The 19,590-nt window shown below is 34.4% G+C and overlaps 1 protein-coding gene across 2 annotated transcripts in view; it reads right to left on the bottom strand.

Annotated features, from left to right (window-relative positions):
• Positions 1-19,590, bottom strand: part of EDIL3 (EGF like repeats and discoidin domains 3) — a 439,880-nt gene that overhangs the window by 273,086 nt on the left and 147,204 nt on the right. The window contains exon 3 of one of the 2 annotated variants that reach the window (XM_032276660.1): positions 18,888-18,917. The exons of the other annotated variant lie outside the window; for it this stretch is intronic. Coding sequence (XP_032132551.1) covers positions 18,888-18,917 — 30 coding nt within the window. The remainder of the gene's footprint in view (positions 1-18,887; positions 18,918-19,590) is intronic. 2 annotated transcript variants of the gene reach the window in all.

The following is a 19,590-nucleotide window of genomic DNA, read 5'->3' as shown; positions in this document are numbered from 1 at the left end:
TTTTCACTTCCCCTCCCCTTTGCTCTCTCACTCTCTATTGCTGTATGATCCCAAAGAGCATGATGGTATTTGTATGGGTATTTACCTATTGATACTACACAGGCATTGATCTGATTCTGTCTCCAGCATTGCTGGAAATGCAATGGAAGGATGAGTCCAGTTGAGAATGAGTTCCTATCACAGGTGAAGAAACAATTCCAAGAGCATCTGGTACATAATAAAGGAATTCAAATCCCTTTAGGGATAAAAATCATTGCTTCTCAAACCTCTGTTCTATTCCTTCTTTCATACCCCCACAGAAATACGATTTACTTGGAAGAAATTAGTGAAGATTCTGGGATCTCACAGAGAATGAAACTTTTCCCAGTCATTTTTTAGTTACCTACCACAGAAAAAATTCCTAACAGATACACAAGTGATATTTGGAAAGTGAGAAATCAATGTGGGTTACAGGAAACAGAAGATCTAAGACCTGAGAGGTGTGTAAAAGGCTGGATACATTTTGGAGATCTGAAAGGGAAAAGGAAGCACGCTTTAGACAGACAAGCCTGGATTAAAGCTTTGAGGTGAGAATGAGCACAACATATGTGACCTGGAATAGAGGAGACTGCCCTGCCTCCTAGAGAGAAGAAGCATGGATGTGATGGAGCACTAAAACCAGGCACAGCTTTTAATCACAGTCTGAAAATTCAAGTTACTTAAAAATATGCTAATCTTCCTCTTCTAACAGCTCTATAAATTCTCAGAAATTTTAAAAGTGTAACAACTTGCTTGAGCATTCTGGCTAAAGAATATCAGGCTGGTGATTATCACACTGTAAGAACTTAAGATTGATCAATATTTCAGTGCGTTTTTGACAATCTTATAAATAAGACTTAGTATAACTAACTTATTGTCTTAACATAGGCAAAGATGCACAATGCTGAATATTTCTGGAAAAAAATTCCCTAACCATTCTGTTTCTAATCTGTCTTATTTTAGTTTTGTTTTTCTTAGTAGCTGAGTACGTGCACAATTCCTCCCAACACATTTAAACACTAAATTATGGAATGAAATACCTTCAAAGGTCCTCAGTCTTAGACAGGTATCATAATGTTATTTAAAGAACATCTCAAGCTTTGGCAAAAACTATTAGCTAATCTGTACAGTGGTTTTAATTCTTTGATTTTATTATTGAGAACTATATAGTTCATTCTATTTCAAGAGCTTCTAGTAAGCTTTAAAAGCAACCAATAATGTTGTAACATTCTAAAAACTGGATTAAAACCCTAGATATTTTCTTACATTTATGTCTAGAGAAAGAAAAAATAGCTGCATAGGTAAGAAACATATCTAAATTGTACCGAAGTCTAGCAGTTGAAGATCTGCTTCAAATAAATATCTTTTCTTTAATAAAAAAGGTATCTCACAAGAATACTATACCTAGGTATGTTTTATTTTATTTTTAAATATGTTACTTAAAGACTTAAAAAATTTACTGACCACGTAATCTTGAAAATTACTTGAAGATGTCTGTCATCTTAATGAGACATGAATAACAATGCAATAATGGGGAAGTTACTGTGTAAAGAAATTGCAGGTCCTTTCCTGATTTCCTGTGGACTTCAAACTTAGGAAGCCAAGTGGATTTGCAGACCTGCCCCTGCCCACTGTGTGACCAGTGCTGTCCTCTGAAGCACTGCCTCCCTTAACCCCTCCCACTCTTTCACCCATACCCAGCACTAGATGATGGTGATTATCATATTTGAGATGTCTTAAAATCACTGCTGTGGTTTCCTGCCAGTAATTACTAACAATGGCTAAATCACTGGCATTATTACAACACCACACTGAAGAAATTACTAAGCAAAAGTAATTTTCTTCTACTGCAACAAAAGCAGAAAAACAAAGATCATACAATGGATTTTTTTCTGCTAAGAAATTTAAATTATATATTGTCCCTCAGTATTTTGGGGGATGGATTCCAGGAACCCTCAGGGAGATCAAAATCCTCGGATGTTCAAGTACCTTATATAAAATAGCATAACATTCACATGTAGTCTGTGTATATCCCCCCACACTTTACATCATCTCTAGGTTATTTCTAACACCCAATACAATGTAAATAGTTGATATACTCTATTGTTTTTTATTTGTATTTTTTATTGCTATTTTTTTTACTGTCTTTTTCGTTCAAATATTTTCAATATCAGGTTGCTTGAATTTATAGATGTGAAACCCATGGACAAGGAGAATTGATTGTAACTTACAGCTTAATTAATATTATTATCAAATTAGAGATTTTCCTTTTATTTATTTATTTATTTCTTCCATTATCACCCCTCTCTTTGTATCTTTTTTTTTTTTTCCCAGAGACAGGGTCTCACTCTGTTGCCCAGACTGATGTGCAGTCATGTGATCTTGGCTTACTGCAACCTCCACTCCTGGGTTCAAGGAATTCTCCTGCCTCAGCCTCCTGAGTAGCTGGGACTACAGGTGCATGCCACCCCATGCCCAGTTAATTTTTTGTATTTTAGTAGAGATGGACTTTCACTGTGTTGCCCAGGCTGGTCTCAAACTCCTGAGCTCAGGCAATCTGCCCAGCTCAGCCTCCCAAAGTGCTAGAATTACAGCTGAGAGCCACTGCACCCGGCGCTATGTGTGTTCTTGAGTTAATAGTGCAATAAAGTCAGAATAAAATTTGTTTGGCTTAACTTATTCATTAATTTGATCATACAGCAAATATTTATAAAGCATCTACCATCTATCAAAAACTTGTTCTAGAAGCTGAGGATTCAGTTGTGAACAAAATAGACAAAGAATATGCCAGTCCTTAGGAGTTTATATTTATCGTGGGCAGAAATAAATAAGCTACATAAGTAGGATGGGCAGATATTAAAAAAATATTTAAAATATGCAGGCAAAAGACTGACAAAGTGGAGAATGTGTGAACTTTTTAGAGACAAAGGAAGGCCTCTCTGAGAATGCGCCTTCCTGTGAAGACATGAAGGATGTGACTGAGTAGGCATGCAGATGCATGCAAGAGAAGCCCATCAGGCCACCCGTCTGTGAATGCAAAGCCCTCCCTATGACAAGAATGTGTCCAGGGCCTGTGTTTGGGGTTGCTTATAGAAAAGGAAGGACAGGGTGACAGTAGTAAAAAGAAAAACCAGAAAGATAATGGAGGAGGTTGCAAAATATATCCAGTTTCTATCCTAATTTTAACGTAGGGCCAGATGAAAAATACTAGAGGGCTTGGGCAGAAGAGGGATGGGAGCTCACAGCCTTGTAAAAGAATCAGGCTGCTGGCTCTTTTGAGAAGAGACTGGAGAGGGGCCTAGACTACTAGCAAATCCATGAGTGAGAATATGCTGCCTTGGACTGTCTGATTACATTGTGGATATATTTTGAAATGAAGCTAAAAAGACCTGGTGGACTAGATTTAGAGAGTGGGTGTCATCAAGGTAGACCTTAATGATGTTGTCTTGAGCCATTGATATGAAGCCTGAAAGAGGAGCTAGATTAAGGCAGAATATATATTTTTTTAATGCAAGTGTATAAAATGGATGAAGGAAGTCAGGGAGATTTTCATTTCTTATTTTATTTTTTTCCACAATGTTTATGTGATTCATAAACTGCTGTAGTGATCAGATAGGCATTTAAAATAATTTATAAAGTTTTGCACACACTATGATGTACAAATTTATAATATATGCATAACAAAAAGTTGAATAACTCTATATAACTTTTACAGTTACAAGAAAATACGACATTTAAAACTCTTCATAAGTAAATTAAAAAGCTGAGTTTGCTGATGTAAGATAAGTACAAGTTTTTCCAGAGAAGCTTAAACTTGCATCCTGATTGTTACTTGCTTATTATGTAACACTGTATATATTTCTTCACATATTTTAAAATTTAGTATTCTCCTCTTTAATTTATATATATGCAGTATTTGGTAGCATTTCTTCATTGTGAAAATTAAATAAAATACATAGAGGCCTATGCATATTAACTGAATAAAAAATCATAATCAAAATCACAATACTAATATGGCAAACAGCAAGGAGAATAATGAAAGAAAAATAACAGCTTAGATTTCCTGTGCAGTCCCCATTATAGGAGGAACAACACTGTGGTGAGCCCTTTACATGTATTGCTGAGTGCAATCTTTACAGCAAACCTCTAAGGTGGGTGCTACTATTGTCCCATTTTACAGAGGAGGAAATGTCAACTTGTAGAAGGAAAAGACTTTATAGGCAGTAGACAGCCATTTATCAGAAGACAAAAGCAGTTAAAGGTTCAGAACTAAAGGCCCATGGCATTTTGTCCTGTCCATCCTATCCAGAAAGTTTAATGTCTTCCCTGAGCCAAGAAATCTCCATAATAGTAAGTAAATATATCTTCATACTCTCATAAGATTTAAAATTGGAGTAAATCCAAGGACAGCCAATAAAAAAAAAAAAAATGACTCAGGAAAATGGAGATGGCCTTAATGATTAATCCAGCTAATGCAGGGAGGACTAGGAATGAAAGAAATCTCTAAGTCTAAGTCTGTACAGATAGGAGCAATATTAATTATGATTAAACAAAGGAAATAATGTTCAAGCTATTTTCTGTGAAATAGATTCTTAAGTAAATAGTTTGTGTTCATATTTTTTCTGATTCTCTGTGATAGTTAAATTTTACATGTCAATTTGACTAGGCGATGGTGCCCAACTGCTTGGTCAAATACTAGTCTAGATATTGTTATCAACATATTTTATAGGCGTGATTAACATCTACAATCAGTTGACTTTAAGTAAAAAAGATTACCTTTGATAGTATAGTTAGGTTCATCCAGTCAGTTGAAGGTCTTAAGAGCAAACACTGATTTCCCTAAGAAGAGGATCCTCAAGACGTTAACATAAAAATTCTCCCTGAATTTCCAGACTCTTCACCCTACACATTTTAGACTTGCCAGCACTCACAGTCACATAAGCCAATTCCTTAAAATAAATCTACCTACCCATCTATCTATTACACACACACACACACACACATACACACACACATACCCTTTTAGTTCTGTTTCTCTGCAGAACTGGAGAACCCTGAGAAACAAACTCTGTTTTGTTTTTTTTTTTAATATCATTTTCCATTTATACAGTTTTATTACCTTTAATAATGGCATCTTTATTACTTTTTTAACGTTGATGCTTTTTCAGTGCTTGATGTTACCTTGGGTTTAATTTTTGGCTTTTCTCCTAGCATTCTAAAGGTCAACACCACAAAATCTAAGTATTAATAAATTCAAAATATAAAGAAAATCATAAAATTTCAAAAGACATTTAATCAAAATTTGGTTTATACCTTTAGAACTATCTTTTAACATTATACTGGTTTCAAAAAGTTGAATTTTTAATGCTGCAGCAACATATAAACAAAGAGTAAGTCACATATTTTTTCCCAAGCTTAAAAATTTGACTACATTTGAATGGTTATTTTCTACCTATTTTAAATATAAAATTATTGTGCTTTGTTTGTATGTCATTTTTATTTCTAATAAGATATTATCAATGTAACCTAATTAATGACAGTATTTAATACTCTTAGGAATGTTCTTGGCAATGAAGTTCAACAATTTTGTCATTTTTCAAAATATGAGAGAGGAGGATTATAGTCAGCAGTTCCTCAGAAATAAGGCTGAGTAGATTTAGTTGTTCCTATAGAAACCAATCATTAAAGTTTAAAAAGAAAAGATCAAGGGTGGAGGCAGAGTGAGGTGGCTGAATGGAAGCCTCCATCAATTGTCCTCCCTGCAAGAACACCAAATCGAACAACTATCCACACAACAAAGCACCTTCATGAGCACCAAAAATCAGCTTAGGTAGCAGCTCAGCCACAGCTGGGCAGAGCGCCAAGCAGGCTCTCGAGGGTCTGGTTTCAGGCCTTGGCTCTTGGGCAGTGTTTCTGGATCTGTACTCGGCCAAAGGGGAGACCACGGCTCTGAAGGGAGAGTCCCAGGACTGGCAGCACTCACAACAAGTCCATGACTGAAGGGTCCTGGGGCCTCGAATGAACATTAGCTATAGCCAGGCAGTACTTACTATGAGCCTGGGGCAGTGGTGGCCACGGGGAGAGAGTCCACTGGGTGTGGAAAAGGGAGGAAAGAGTGGGAAGGACTTTGTCTTCTTCCTTCTGTGCCAGCTCAGCCACAGCAGAAGACAATACCTCAGGACCAGGAGGGAATTCACCACCCTGCAGCAAAGGACACAAGCCTGGCTGGCTTTGTTATCTGCTGATTATAGAGCCCTAAGGCTTTTAACAAACATAGAGGTAGCCAGACAGTGCTGTGCTGGCTTCAGGTCTGAGCCAGTGCTATCCCAGTGGTGGTGGCCACAGAGGTGCTTGTGTCACCCCTCCCCCAGCTCCAGGCAGCTCAGAATAGAAAGAGAGTCCCATTCGTAATCTTGAGAATTCTTCATATTCTCCAAGATCATACAAGTCAATAATGAGGGGAATTTTTTTTTTTTTTTTTTTTTTTTTTTTGGAAACCACACAAATACATGGAAATAAACAAAATGTTCCGGAATGACTAGTGGGCCAATGAAGAAATTAAGAAGGAAATTTTAAAAAATTCTGAGACAAATGATAATGGCAAGTAGGTCTAAGGAAAGGTGCTCAATAGCATTGATCATCAGAGAAACGCAAATCATAATTACAAAATATAGGCAATAATAAGTGCCAGCGAGGGTGTGGAGGAAAGGGAACCCGTGCATTATACACTGTTGGTGAGAATGTAATTAGTACAAACACTATGGAAAGCAATTTGGCGGTTCCTCCAAAAACTAAAATAGAACCACCATAGGATCCAGAAATCCCACTGCTAGGTATATACCAAATAGAAAGGAAACCAGCGTATGGAAGAGACAGCTGCACTCCCATGTTTACGGCAGCACCATTCACAACAGCCAAGATTTGGAAACAAACTAAGTGTCCATCTACAGATAAATGGGTTTTTCAAATGTGGTACATATGGGCAACAGAATACTATTCAGTCATAAAAAAAGAATGAAATCCCGTCTTTTGCAATAACATGTTTGGAACTGGAGATCATTATGTTAAATGAAATAAGCCGAGCACAGAAAGATAAACTTTGGATATTCTCACTTATTTACAGAAATAGAGAGTAGAATGATGGTTATCAGAGGCTGAAAAGGGTAGTGCAGGGGGCAGTGGGGTGGGGAGCAGGATGGTTACTGAGTAAAAAAAATATAGGTAAATAGAATAAATAAGATGTAGCATTGGATAGCACAACGGGGTAACCGCAGTCAACAATAATTTATTGTACATTTAAAAATAACTAAAAACTAAAAAAGTATAATTGGATCATTTCTAATGCACAGGGTAAATGCTTGAGAAGATGGATACCATACTTTCTGTGATGGGATTATTACACATTGTATGCCTGTATGAAAATATCTCATATGCCCCACGAATATATACATCTATTATGAACTCACTAAAATTAAAAATTAAAAGAAAGAAAAGACCAGTTCAGTACAGATAGTGCACATCCAGTTTTGGCATGCATGAAAATAAGTTTATACAGAACAGGAAAATATAAAGGCTATGGTGAAAAGGACTTTAAAAGTTACAATGTGTGACAATGCACATATAAATATAAACGTTAGTATTAAGATGCACATCAAATTTAGTTCTTAATAATCAGATTTTCAGGGGCTCAGAGAAGTTTCTATAAAATAGGATGAAAAACATACCAAAGTATAGAAAAATAACCATGAGGTAATTAAAATGACAAAGAGATGTTATAACCATGATTTCCAACTGGATTGGTGACCTAGTGTGCACTTCTCTGATTCTGCTCTTAAGGAGTACCCTCATTTTTGTTCATGTACCCACATCTTAGTCATATAGCTCATAATTTCCAAAGAAAGCTAAACTCAATCTCATGCTCCATGGGACTGAGGGAAGGTGTTCTCTTTCCGGGTCCACAAGGGGGCGTAGTTTTAAGTGCAAGAACTTCCCAGCACCACACCCCCCTCCCATCTCTCTCCATCAGGGAGGTTTAATGGTTTATGTTTGAATTTCGCAGGTGCGGGAAGAAACTAAGAGTCAATCACTCCAGCTGAAGTTCTGAGGAACTCCTTTCATTGGCCAGGGGTCTTAGAAAAGGTGAGGGTTCCTCCCCGGTTAAAAGTTCCCGTCTTCCTCACCCCTTCAGACTCCATGTTTGGGTCCCCTTCCAGGAACACTTCTTTTGTGGAAGCCGTCTTTCTCTCTCCTGGATTTTCCCTCTGGAGTCCCCTTCCACACACTCTCGTGGAAGGCTGTCTTCTCCTAAACTCCATCTCTATTCCCTAACACTCTCGTGGAAGCTGCTTTCCTCTCCTGATTCCATCTTTCCAGATTCTCTCACTCAGTGTGAGAGTTGGCTGTTTCTTTCTCCTTTTGTTTCTCTCTCTCTTTAAATAAATCACTTTCTACAAACACTTTTGAGTCCAGCATTTACTGTGCACTGCGCCGTGGTCCCCTCTCTCATTCTTGAGAGGGTAGGAGACCAAGAACCTGGAGAAACATCTGCTCAGGGGAGCTGAGGGCACCCTGAACCCCTGAACCCCAATATTACAGGACAGTCTTGATTGCCTGACTTTCTCAATATAAACGGAAGGGATCTAAGTCTGCCCTTCAGAGTGATCTCAGGACTCTTGCTTTGAAAACATTTTTGTGCCCTCTCTGGTCATGCATAAGGATGCATACGGCCACATTAGCTGTTGGCAGATACATTACAGCCATGGAGAAACCAGTGTTAAGACAAAGATAAATTTTCTGCCACAGAAGATAGAACAGAAATATTGGAAAAGAAAATAAAAAGCTAGACTTTTAGTAGTATCATTGAACCAACCATTCTCAACTCTGTGTGACAATTAAATCCCTTATTGTTTAATCTATATTAAATCGAATTTTCTGTTACCTAGAACTAAAGAATCATGTCACAATACATAACTATTTTTGAATGTATGCATTGCTAGAAATTAACATATGCAACTGAAAATTAATGTTTTTAAAGCTGTACCGTGAGAGATTTAAATTTTATTTAACAATAAGATTTTATAATTTTGTTTATGCCAAGTCTGATTTTACATTTTGGGGGAAAGATGATAGATTACAGAACTATATTCATAGATATGTATGGCAAGATATAAAGATATTATTTTTAACTCCAGTGATAGTTTAATTCTTAAACTTGTCTAAAGAGAAAGATAAGGAGTACCCAATTTTCCGAAGTCCCTACTGGTACCATGATCTTGTTCCACAACAAAGCTTATTTTAGTAAAAATATGAAAAAAACACTATCCATATAACAGGAATTTAAATTACAATTATTTTTCTCAAAATTGAACGTCACTATCACACACCTATCAAAAAGGAAGTGTAATTTTGTTTTTAAAAAAGGAAAAGTAAGCACTATTTGGTCTTTCCACTAATGTCTTAGTAAACTGACCAAAGCCAGGTCTTTAGAAGCAATGATTTTTTTTTTCCCTGTTCTTTTGAGAATCGACAAATAATTACTTCTATCTGATTTCTAAATATTGTAGCATTTTTTTTGTTTTTGTATATTAGGTTTTAATATTTGAGGCTGCTTAGGGTATATTTATGATCAAGAATATACTCGATAAAACAATTAGTAAAGTTGCTGCAGGCCCTAGAGGGAAATATGCATTTGTGTATAGAACAGGAGATAAGTTTGTAGCAAATGTAAGGCAAACGAAATGAGAATGTGAAGTTCTATTTCAGACCCCAAGGAAATAAAATCCTAAAATCAGAATGCACAAGCAACACTTGTTCATTAGAAAATAATGTGATAAAACATCACTTATTTTCAAAATGCATAAGTTATAGAATAAATTGAGCATAATCAGCCATGAAGAATTAAACTTCACAAGAAAATGAGAAAGAAATCTATAACAAATCTGTAGCATAGTTAAGAAAATAAAAAATTCACCATACACAGAAATGATGTTTTTGTAGAACTAAAACTAAATATTTCAAAAGTTAGAGAAAATAATCGTTCTGTATCCTGCGTGTGTGTGTATATATATATATATATATATATATATATATATGTTTTATAAATGGCTTTTAACTTGCTAATATAAAACCATGGCTTCAACTCTTTACTACTGCTAGCCCATATTCTGTTACTAACCTTTGTATATGAAAACCGTACTGTTCTAAAGTGTACTTCTTCAATGGCAAAGTTAGTAATTTAAATAATTAAAATATTAAAAAATTAAAAGGAACTGGTGAAAGTATGGATGCACTGGTATGTCAAATTACCACTGTCTTCATTGCTATGGACAGAGTTAATAATAAATATTTTATAAATGACTATGTCCAGTGACCTCTATCATCACTACCAGTGGCAATCAACTGATAAGAGGTCACATATACAGCTTTACATTTAAGTAAATTACAATGCTTTTAACTTTATAAATATATGAAGAACAGTATGGCTTTGGTGTTTTGGTGTTTTAATATGATTGTCAAAAGGATTATCTTTTTGATAATGGTCATCCTAACATGTGTGAGGTGCCAGCTCATTATGGTTTTCATTAGAATTTCACTCAGTGACGTTGAGCACATTATCATACATCTACTGGCCATTTTCATGTCTTCTTTGGAGAAATGCCTATTCAGGTTTTTTGCCCACTTTTGAACTGGTTTATTTATCTATTTGCTATTGACTCATATGAGTTCTCTAAATATTTTGGATGTTAAACCCTTACCAGATAGATACTTTACAAATATCTTCTCACAAATCTGCAAGTTATCATTTCATTTTCTTGTTTCCTTTGCTGTGTAGAAGCTTTTTAGACTGATGTAGTCGCACTTGTTTATTTTTCCTTTTGCTATTTGATCTTTTGCTGTCACATCCAAAAAAATCATAGCCATGGGGATTTTCCTCTTCATTTTTTTTTGTTGAAGTTTCAGAGTTTATGTTTAAGTTTTCAATCTATTTTGAGTTCATTTTTATATGTTATATAGGACAAGGGTCCAGGGAATCTTTGAACACTTTTTATGGGAATGTAATCTGGTACAGCCATTATGGAAAATAGTATGGAAGTTTCTCAAAAAAATTAAAGCCACTCATATGACCTAGCAATCCCTCTTCTGGGTATATGCCCAAATGAAGTAATATCATACAGATATCTGCACTCCCATGTTCACTGCAGCATTATTCACAGGAACCAACTTTTAAACAACCTGGGTGTCTATTGATTAATAAATGTATATGAAACTTATATACTGGAATATTATTCAGCCTTATAGAAGAAGGAGATTCTGCCATTTGTAACAATGTAGATGAACCTTGAGGAACTATGCCAAGTTTAAAAAGCCAGACACAGAATAAAGAATACTATATGCTCTCACTTATATATGAAATATAAAAAAACAAAATTTGAATACATAGAAATAAGAGTAGAATGGTGGTTACTAGGGGTGGGGATAAGGAATGGAGGAAATGGAAGTCAAACAGTACAAAGTTATTATGTAGGATGAATAAGCCTAGAGATCTAATATACAGTACAAGTACTATAGCAATAATATTGTACTACATAATAAAAATTTTCTGAGAGAGTAGATTGTCAGTGCTCTTCCAACACACACAAAGATAACAAGAGGTGATAGATATATAAATTTGCCTGACTATAGTAATCATTTTACTATGTATGTATTTAACACATCGTATTGTGTACCTTACATTTATACAAAAAAGAACAAAATATTTTTATCATTTACATATATCTGAAAATTCCTTTTTTAATGTTTTTAGTATTATATGAGTTAATCTAATATTAATAGCTACTTTTATAGAAATGCAAACTCAGTTCCACTGAGTATTAAAAAATGACAAAGTAATTTAAAAAATAAAATGCAAGTTTTGTATTTGAGGTGATATGAACAAAACAATAAGGTATGGTTTTAATTCATTTTAACCACTGACTTATTGTATAGCTACAAGATCTCCACTGTGTCATTTTCTAACTGATTTTGATCCCATTCACTAATTTTCGATGCCCAGGCCTGTTTTAAATCTTGCAATGATTTCCTGGAGGAATGAGTAAATGATTTCCTTGTGATGAATCAATGATATTTCTAAAAATCTAAAATTATAGCTAATAAGACCAAATAAAAGCAACGAGGAAATTGTGAGAATAAACTCTATTTGCTCTACTTTATAGTTAATAAATCATATTTTCTATAGATTAGTTTATTTGTAGCAGTCAATATTTAAATTTATATGCCTTATTTTTTCCAAAGGACATAGAAATAAGTGTTGTTAAAATCAGTTTGTGAAATATGTATTATGAAACTTAAATAAAAGCTAAATGAATACTGGATTTGTGCAACATAAGGAAAGCAATCACTGACAACTTTATTACAAGGTGTTATTTGATTTGGCCTTTCAAAAATACATATCATATGTTCAGATGAATGTTGTTGATTTCAAAGTCATAAACGTATCTGTATTTCATACCCCCTCACATTCTTAATATTTTCAAATCTTTGTTTTTAAAGGCATATATATTAGGCCAAAGTCGGATAAATACAGTATCACAGTTCAGATTACAAAAGGACAATTGATGTTGCAATCCCATAAACAGACTCAGAAGGAAGTTTCCAAAAAAGAGCTTCCAAAAATTATTTGTGCAATAGCAGTATAATCTAATTAAATATATCCCTTCTAAAGGTGACTCATTTTGAGGTACAGTATCTGCTTTAAAAATGTGAATCTCATTAGTTTGTAATTAGATCTTAAAATACAACTCAGCTTGAAGAAATTTCTCTACAGTTCATTGATGTATTTTTATACTGAATAAAGCAAGATGTTTAAATATCTGAATGTAAGATTCATGTAGGATAAATAAAAAGAAGCTTCTGGTAGCTAAAGAAGCAGACATTAAGTGAATCTGCCCTCATAACTCAGATGTTACAAAAGACCCCTTCCTAACGCCTTACACTAAAATTAACTCCAGATGGATTAAAGACTTAAACATAAGACCAAACACCATAAAAACCCTAGAAGAAAACATAGACCAAACCATGCAGGACATAGGCATAGGCAAGGACTTCATGAATAAAACACCAAAAGCATTGGCCACAAAAGCCAAAATAGACAAATGGGATCTAATTAAACTCCAGAGCTTCTGTACAGCAAAAGAAATAATCATTAGAGTGAACTGGCAACCAAAAGAATGGGAAAAAGTTTTTGCAATCTATGCATCAGACAACAGGCTAATACCCAGAATCTACAAAGAACTAAAACAGGTTTACAAGAAAAAAAAAAATTCAGAAATGAACAAAGGACGTGAACAGACACTTTTCAAAAGAGGACATATATGAGGCCAATAAACATATGAAAAAAAAATGCTCATCATCACTGGTCATTAGAAAATGCAAATCAAAACCACACTGAGATACCATCTCTTGCCAATCAGAATGGCAATCATTAAAAAATCTGGAGACAACAGATGCTGGAGAGGATGTGGAGAAATAGAACCGTTTTACACGTTTGGTGGGAGTGTAAATTAGTTCAACCATTGTGGAAGACACTGTTTGGTGATTTCTCAAGAATCTAGAAAGAGAAATTCCATTTGATCCAGCAATCCCATTACTGGGTATATATCCAAAGAATTATAAATCATTCTATCATAAAGACACATACACATGTATGTTCATTGTGGCACTGTTTACAATAGCAAAGACGTGAAACCAATCCAAATGCTCACTGATGATAGACTAAGGTAAATGTGGCACATATACACCATGGAATACTATGCAGCCATAAATAATGATGAGTTCGTGTCCTTTGTAGGGACATGGATGAACCTGGAAACCATCATTCTCAGCAAACTTACACAAGAACAGAAAATCAAACACCACATGTTCTCACTCATAGGTGGGTGTTGAACAATGAGAACACATGGATGCAGGGAGGGGAGCATCACACACTGGGGTCTATTTAGGGGTACTAGGGGAGAGACAGCAGGGAATAGCAAGACTGGGGAGGGATAACATAGGGAAAAATGCCAGATATAGGTGACAGGCGGATGGAGGCAGCAAACTACATTGCCATGTATGTACCTATGCAATAATCCTGCATGATCTGCACATGTACCCCAGAACCTAAAGTACAATAAAAAAAATATATATATATTTTAAAAAGATGATCTTTTAGGCTAATACATCCTACCAGAGCATTCTGACCTGAAAATGATTAAGAAGCAGATGCTTCACAATCAATAAAGTGATGCATGCCTACTATTAGAAATGCAGACATGATACATTATGTATCCCCTCTACAAGTCGACATTTAAAAACACTGATTAAGCACTTGCTATCTGCAAGGCAATTTAGAAGTTCAAATAAAAGACGGTGGACATATATGAAGAAATAACCGAAGACATAATGTGATTTTCTGAAGTATAAGAATATTTTCATTCTTAAATTTATTTTATGAAATATAATCTGAGTTACATGGGAACAAAGTGGAGGGATCACTTATCTGTTTTAATGATGCAGTCTTACAATAATTCAAAATATAAGGCAAATCAATTGTATTCCATGGTAAAAAAAAAAATCCACATTATTTTGTAGCACTATTAACATAAGTAAAATGTTACCTAATGTCTCCCTAATTTTTCAGTTATTGTTTGTCTTCCTAAATTTTTTCATTCATGAATTATTGAAGATAAACATCTATTATCTACTTTAAAAATAGTTCTAATCAATCAGAAAGTATCATAACTATTGAATTATAATTAATCCAACTTGGTGTTCCTATGATTTGTCATATAACCTAGATTTGTCATATAATACCAATACATTAAAAAATTTACTAAATAGTATAATTGTGTAGTAATATTCACTAGAATCCTACATTTTTAGAGAAATTACGTATAGATTTGTTCAAAAAATTGTCATTTTAAAATTAAAAATTCATACATTAACAAATATTAATCAGGAGCCTTTGACTTTTTGGCAGTAAAAAAATCTATTTATTATTTATTCTATTACTTCACTTTGAGAATAGCTTATCTCCTATTAGAATATTAAAATATTTCATTTAAATAAATTATATATTTGAAGGAGTCACTGTTCAATCTGGAAGAGTATGAAACTGGTAAATACGTGATATGGGAACGTGAAAGCTGAATTAACATACAATTTTTCTGGCAAATAAAAGATTTCATTTCACTGATAACTGAAATAAAATGGAGGAATAACAGGAAAGAGAGATGAATTAAAAGAGAACTACAAAAATTTATCTGAGCTTGAAAAATATCATTCTGCATCAATTCTATTGGCGAAAGGAGATGAGAGTGAAAGCAGAATATTAGTGCTGTAATAAACAAATATGTTATGAATGGTAGCTCTAAGTTAAAGATATATATTTGATAAGCATTACTGAAAAATATAAGTGACCAGGATAATACCGATTCCTTTAAGAAAATAAATGTTGCAAAAATTTAGGGCCAGAGATACTAAAATGAACTCAAAAATCTCAATCCAATTTTTGTATTCATATCATTTATGAAATTTATTTGCAAATTTGATAATATTTTGTCAAATGTTTTAATACACTCTTTTTATTATACAGTTTGATTAAATTAAAAGGAAAACATTTGGTTCCCATTGTCTGATTTTTATACAAAAGGAGAGTCTGCTTTAGTAAGTGACACATTTTCTCAATGTTAATATAATCCACATGTGAAATTATGTAGCTAAATATTCCTTAAGAGTGCATTTGTTCTATTTTAAAAGTCTATGGTAAAATCACAACAAAACATCTGCTCATATCTATAAATGAAAGTATTTTTAAAACATAATTTAAATTCAATGGTATGCAGATAGCTCTGGAGTAAGATAAGTATTTGAAGAAAAAATGTTCAGTTGCATTTCACAAAAAGACCTTCTTAGTAAGGAGAGAAGTGATGAAAATAGATTTAGAATAAGAAAAGTACACAAATAGCTATATTACACTTAAATACAGCTTACACTGGGTTACAATTAATCTTCTTCATACAAAACAATAATTTCACAATGGCACCAAGACTGCTTGGCAGGCGACTTAGTAAGGTGTGGGTAGCAGAGAGAAACAAAAATGAATTGGGCTAGAAAATGATGGCTGCTGTCAAAGATTGACACCTAAAGAGAAAGCCCAATTAAAGTTAAGAAATACAACAGAGGAAGTCCTAGTCAGAGAAGTCTAACATCCAGAATCTATAAGGAACTTAACAAACCAAAAAGCAAAACAACCCCAGTAAAAAAATGGGCAAGGGACATGGACAGACACTTTTCAGAAGAAGATACGCAAGAAGACAACAGCATATGAAAATAATGCTCACCATCACTAAACAGAAAAATGGAAATCAAATACCACAATGAGATGCTATCTCACACAGTCAGAACAAATATTATTAAAAAGCCAAAAAACAACAGATGCTGGCAAGGCTGTGGAGAAGAGAGAACACTTACTTAGTATTGGTGGGAATGTAAACTAGTTCAGTCACTACAGAAGGCAGTTCGGAGATTTCCCAAAGAACTTAAAACAGAGCTACCATAAGATCCACCAATCTCATTACTGAGTATATACTCAAAGGAAAATAGGTCATTACACCAAAAAGACGCATGCACTCATAAGTTCATTGCTGCACTATTCACAATAGCAAAGACATGAAATCAAATTAGGTGCTAACGGTGGATTGCATAAAGAAAACATAGTATATGCAAATGACAGAATTGTATACAGTCATGAAAAAGAATGAAATTAAGTTCTTCTCAGCAACATGGATGGAGCTGGAGGCCGTGATTCAAAAATTAATGCTGGATCAAGAAACCAAATATCACATGTTCTCACTTATGTGTGGGAGCTAAACATTGAGCACGCATGGACATAAACATGGGAAGGACAGACACTTTACACTACTGAGAGAGGAGAGGAGGAAGAGGGTGTGGGTTGAAAAAATACCTATTGGATACTATTCTCCCTACCCAGACGTAATATACTCATGTAACCAACTTACACCTGTGCCCCCGTAGCTAGAGTTAAAATAATAACAAAAAAGAAATCCAGTGTACATTTTATACTTAAGTTATATTTCAATTTGGAATAGTACAGTGTTCAATAGCCCATGTGGCTACTGGCTACCCTACCGGACAACACAGGCCTGGAGTTTTTCTGGAAGAGGACTCAAGAAACAGTTAACAGGGGTTGCCTTTCAGGAAGAAAACTAAGAGACTAGGGTTAAAAGAGATAGCAACCTTACTTTTAACTGTAAATACTCTGTAGGGCCTGAATTATGTGCCAAATATATGGGTTGTCTATATTGAAAAATTATATCACAATAGAAAGAAATATAGACAGAGTCTTTGGGCAATACTATCAACAGCAAAGCTTCAAGTCAGGACAAAGAGAAGTCAGAAACTAGGCAGCGGTAACTCAAAAACAGATGAGTTTGCTATTGAGTCCCATGATTAGGTTGCTCCTAAAATAGGCTATACAATACTGTCTAGAATGGGAGAAAATGTGAGGAGTTTCTATTCAAATCAGGTTACAGACAACCCAAGAGTATTATGAAAATAAAACATCAACTGAGAGTTTGTCTGTTTCTCTGATTCCATCTTAAAGGCAGTTATAACAAATCATGCAACATGACATTTATATATCCTTGGAATTTATCAAAGAAATGTGTAAGATATTTATTTTCTTTTCTTTCCCTAAAATTTTGGTGTTTTGAATTTACTCCTACAGGTAAAATCCTTGTCCAGTTTTGCATGGCGTTAGAAGTCATGAAGCCAGGCTAGTTGAAATAAGTTAGATCTGTGAATTGAACTGACCTTACCTTACATCCGAGTCCCAGTAACCGGGCTACTTTCCCTCCTTCCATATAAGCAAGCACCATTCTGACCATCAATTTCAGGAGCCCTTTCCCGCTCTTGTCTCTCAGGCCTAACTCCTTTCCTCAATTACTAAAAGGAATCCAACTAATGCTGTGGTCTTTTTTCTTCAGTCCAACCACTACCTGCCTGCATCTCAGGGTTTGACTCTATTTTTTTCTGATGTTGTTGGTTTGTTAGTCTGGTCTTTTATTAATTAATCAAATGAGCTTTTTCCTCCTATTTTATTCTTATAATTGTGTCTGGTCTTTAGTCTCTCTGGCATTTCTCTTTGACCTGTCCCACTGTCCTGGAACAATGTTGAAAATATCATCCCATCTCTACCATTTGCATTCTTCATTGCACATGGTTCAGGCCACAGCCTGTATTTGATAAATACTAATTAGCTGAAAAGAAACTAAGTCACAATGCCAAGTTACAGGGTTATTAAATTATAATTGTTTTAGTTACATTTTTAAAACTAAACGAGTAAGCCAGACATAATTTTTACCCTTAAACGCAGTGAATGTGATGTTTGATGCCAGTTATATATGTGATAGTCCTGTATTCTCTCATGACAGGTATTTCTGAAAGTTTATTTTACCATTTTTTTCCTTTTTATTCTTAATTTTATCATTCTCCTTGTGTTATTTTTCTGTATTTTTCTCAATGTTCTCATCTTCTAATTTTCCTTATTTGTTAATGTCGATGGGCTATTTTGTATTGTATTTTCCTCTGTATTAGTGCATTTCAAGACTTTTCTCCTTTTATTCAAAACTCTTAACCAACATCATTTAGTCTGGCAGAGGATAGTGGGCTCAGCAAATACAAAAGTAAATAAATAAACCTGTGCCAGTTTTCTGGTTGAAATCCGAAAAAATATTCTTCAAAAAGTTGAGTCTCTATTATTAAAGGCATGACATTAAATAAGAGTAATCTTTATAACATAGGAAATTTACCTGCTGACGTTGGTTTTTCTTCTTCTGATGCTATGATAAGAGGAAAAGGGGAAATGGGGGTGGGGTAAAAGTGGAGGGAGGGAGAAGTGGGGAGAGAGAGAGAAAGAGACATATTGAGATTGAGCATAAATACGTTTCACATTTCCAAACACTAACCACAAGCCTCTGACTTGCAATTTTGTATAGACATTAGAAATTTGTCATTATTTAAAAACAGATTGAGTATTCACATTAAATCAGTATATGCTCCTATACATTAAAATATCTATTAATATTTATTAGAGAAAACATTCGTCTGTTTTTTTTTCTTTGCAAACAAGATTAACCTCATTTAATTTGAGTATAAATTATTATAAATATTATTGCTGAAAAATATGAATTGTATATAACACAGAGCTACCCCACCATCAATTTTCTATTTGGCAAAGAGGAATTAAAAGTCATTGCTGATGGTCAAAAATTTTGTTCCATGACATAGAAGTTATAAGAAAGGAATAATTGAACTTTAGAGTGACTCATAATCACTTTGAACTTTCCTTTAACATGAAGATTTCAGTTTTTTTCTCTCTCGCTCTCTCTCTCTCTCTCTCACACACACACACACACACACATACACACACAAACACACAGTGCGTGTGTGTCGCAAAGATATACACACTTACATATATCACACACTTCAACATTTAATAGTGGTGATTCTGTG

Source organism: Sapajus apella, unplaced genomic scaffold (assembly GCF_009761245.1).
Source record: "Sapajus apella isolate SASKATOON/1434 unplaced genomic scaffold, GSC_monkey_1.0 scaffold1, whole genome shotgun sequence".
Classification (NCBI taxonomy): domain Eukaryota; kingdom Metazoa; phylum Chordata; class Mammalia; order Primates; family Cebidae; genus Sapajus; species Sapajus apella.
Note: the sequence above shows the minus strand (reverse complement) of the source record. Positions and strands in the feature narration are given on the sequence as shown.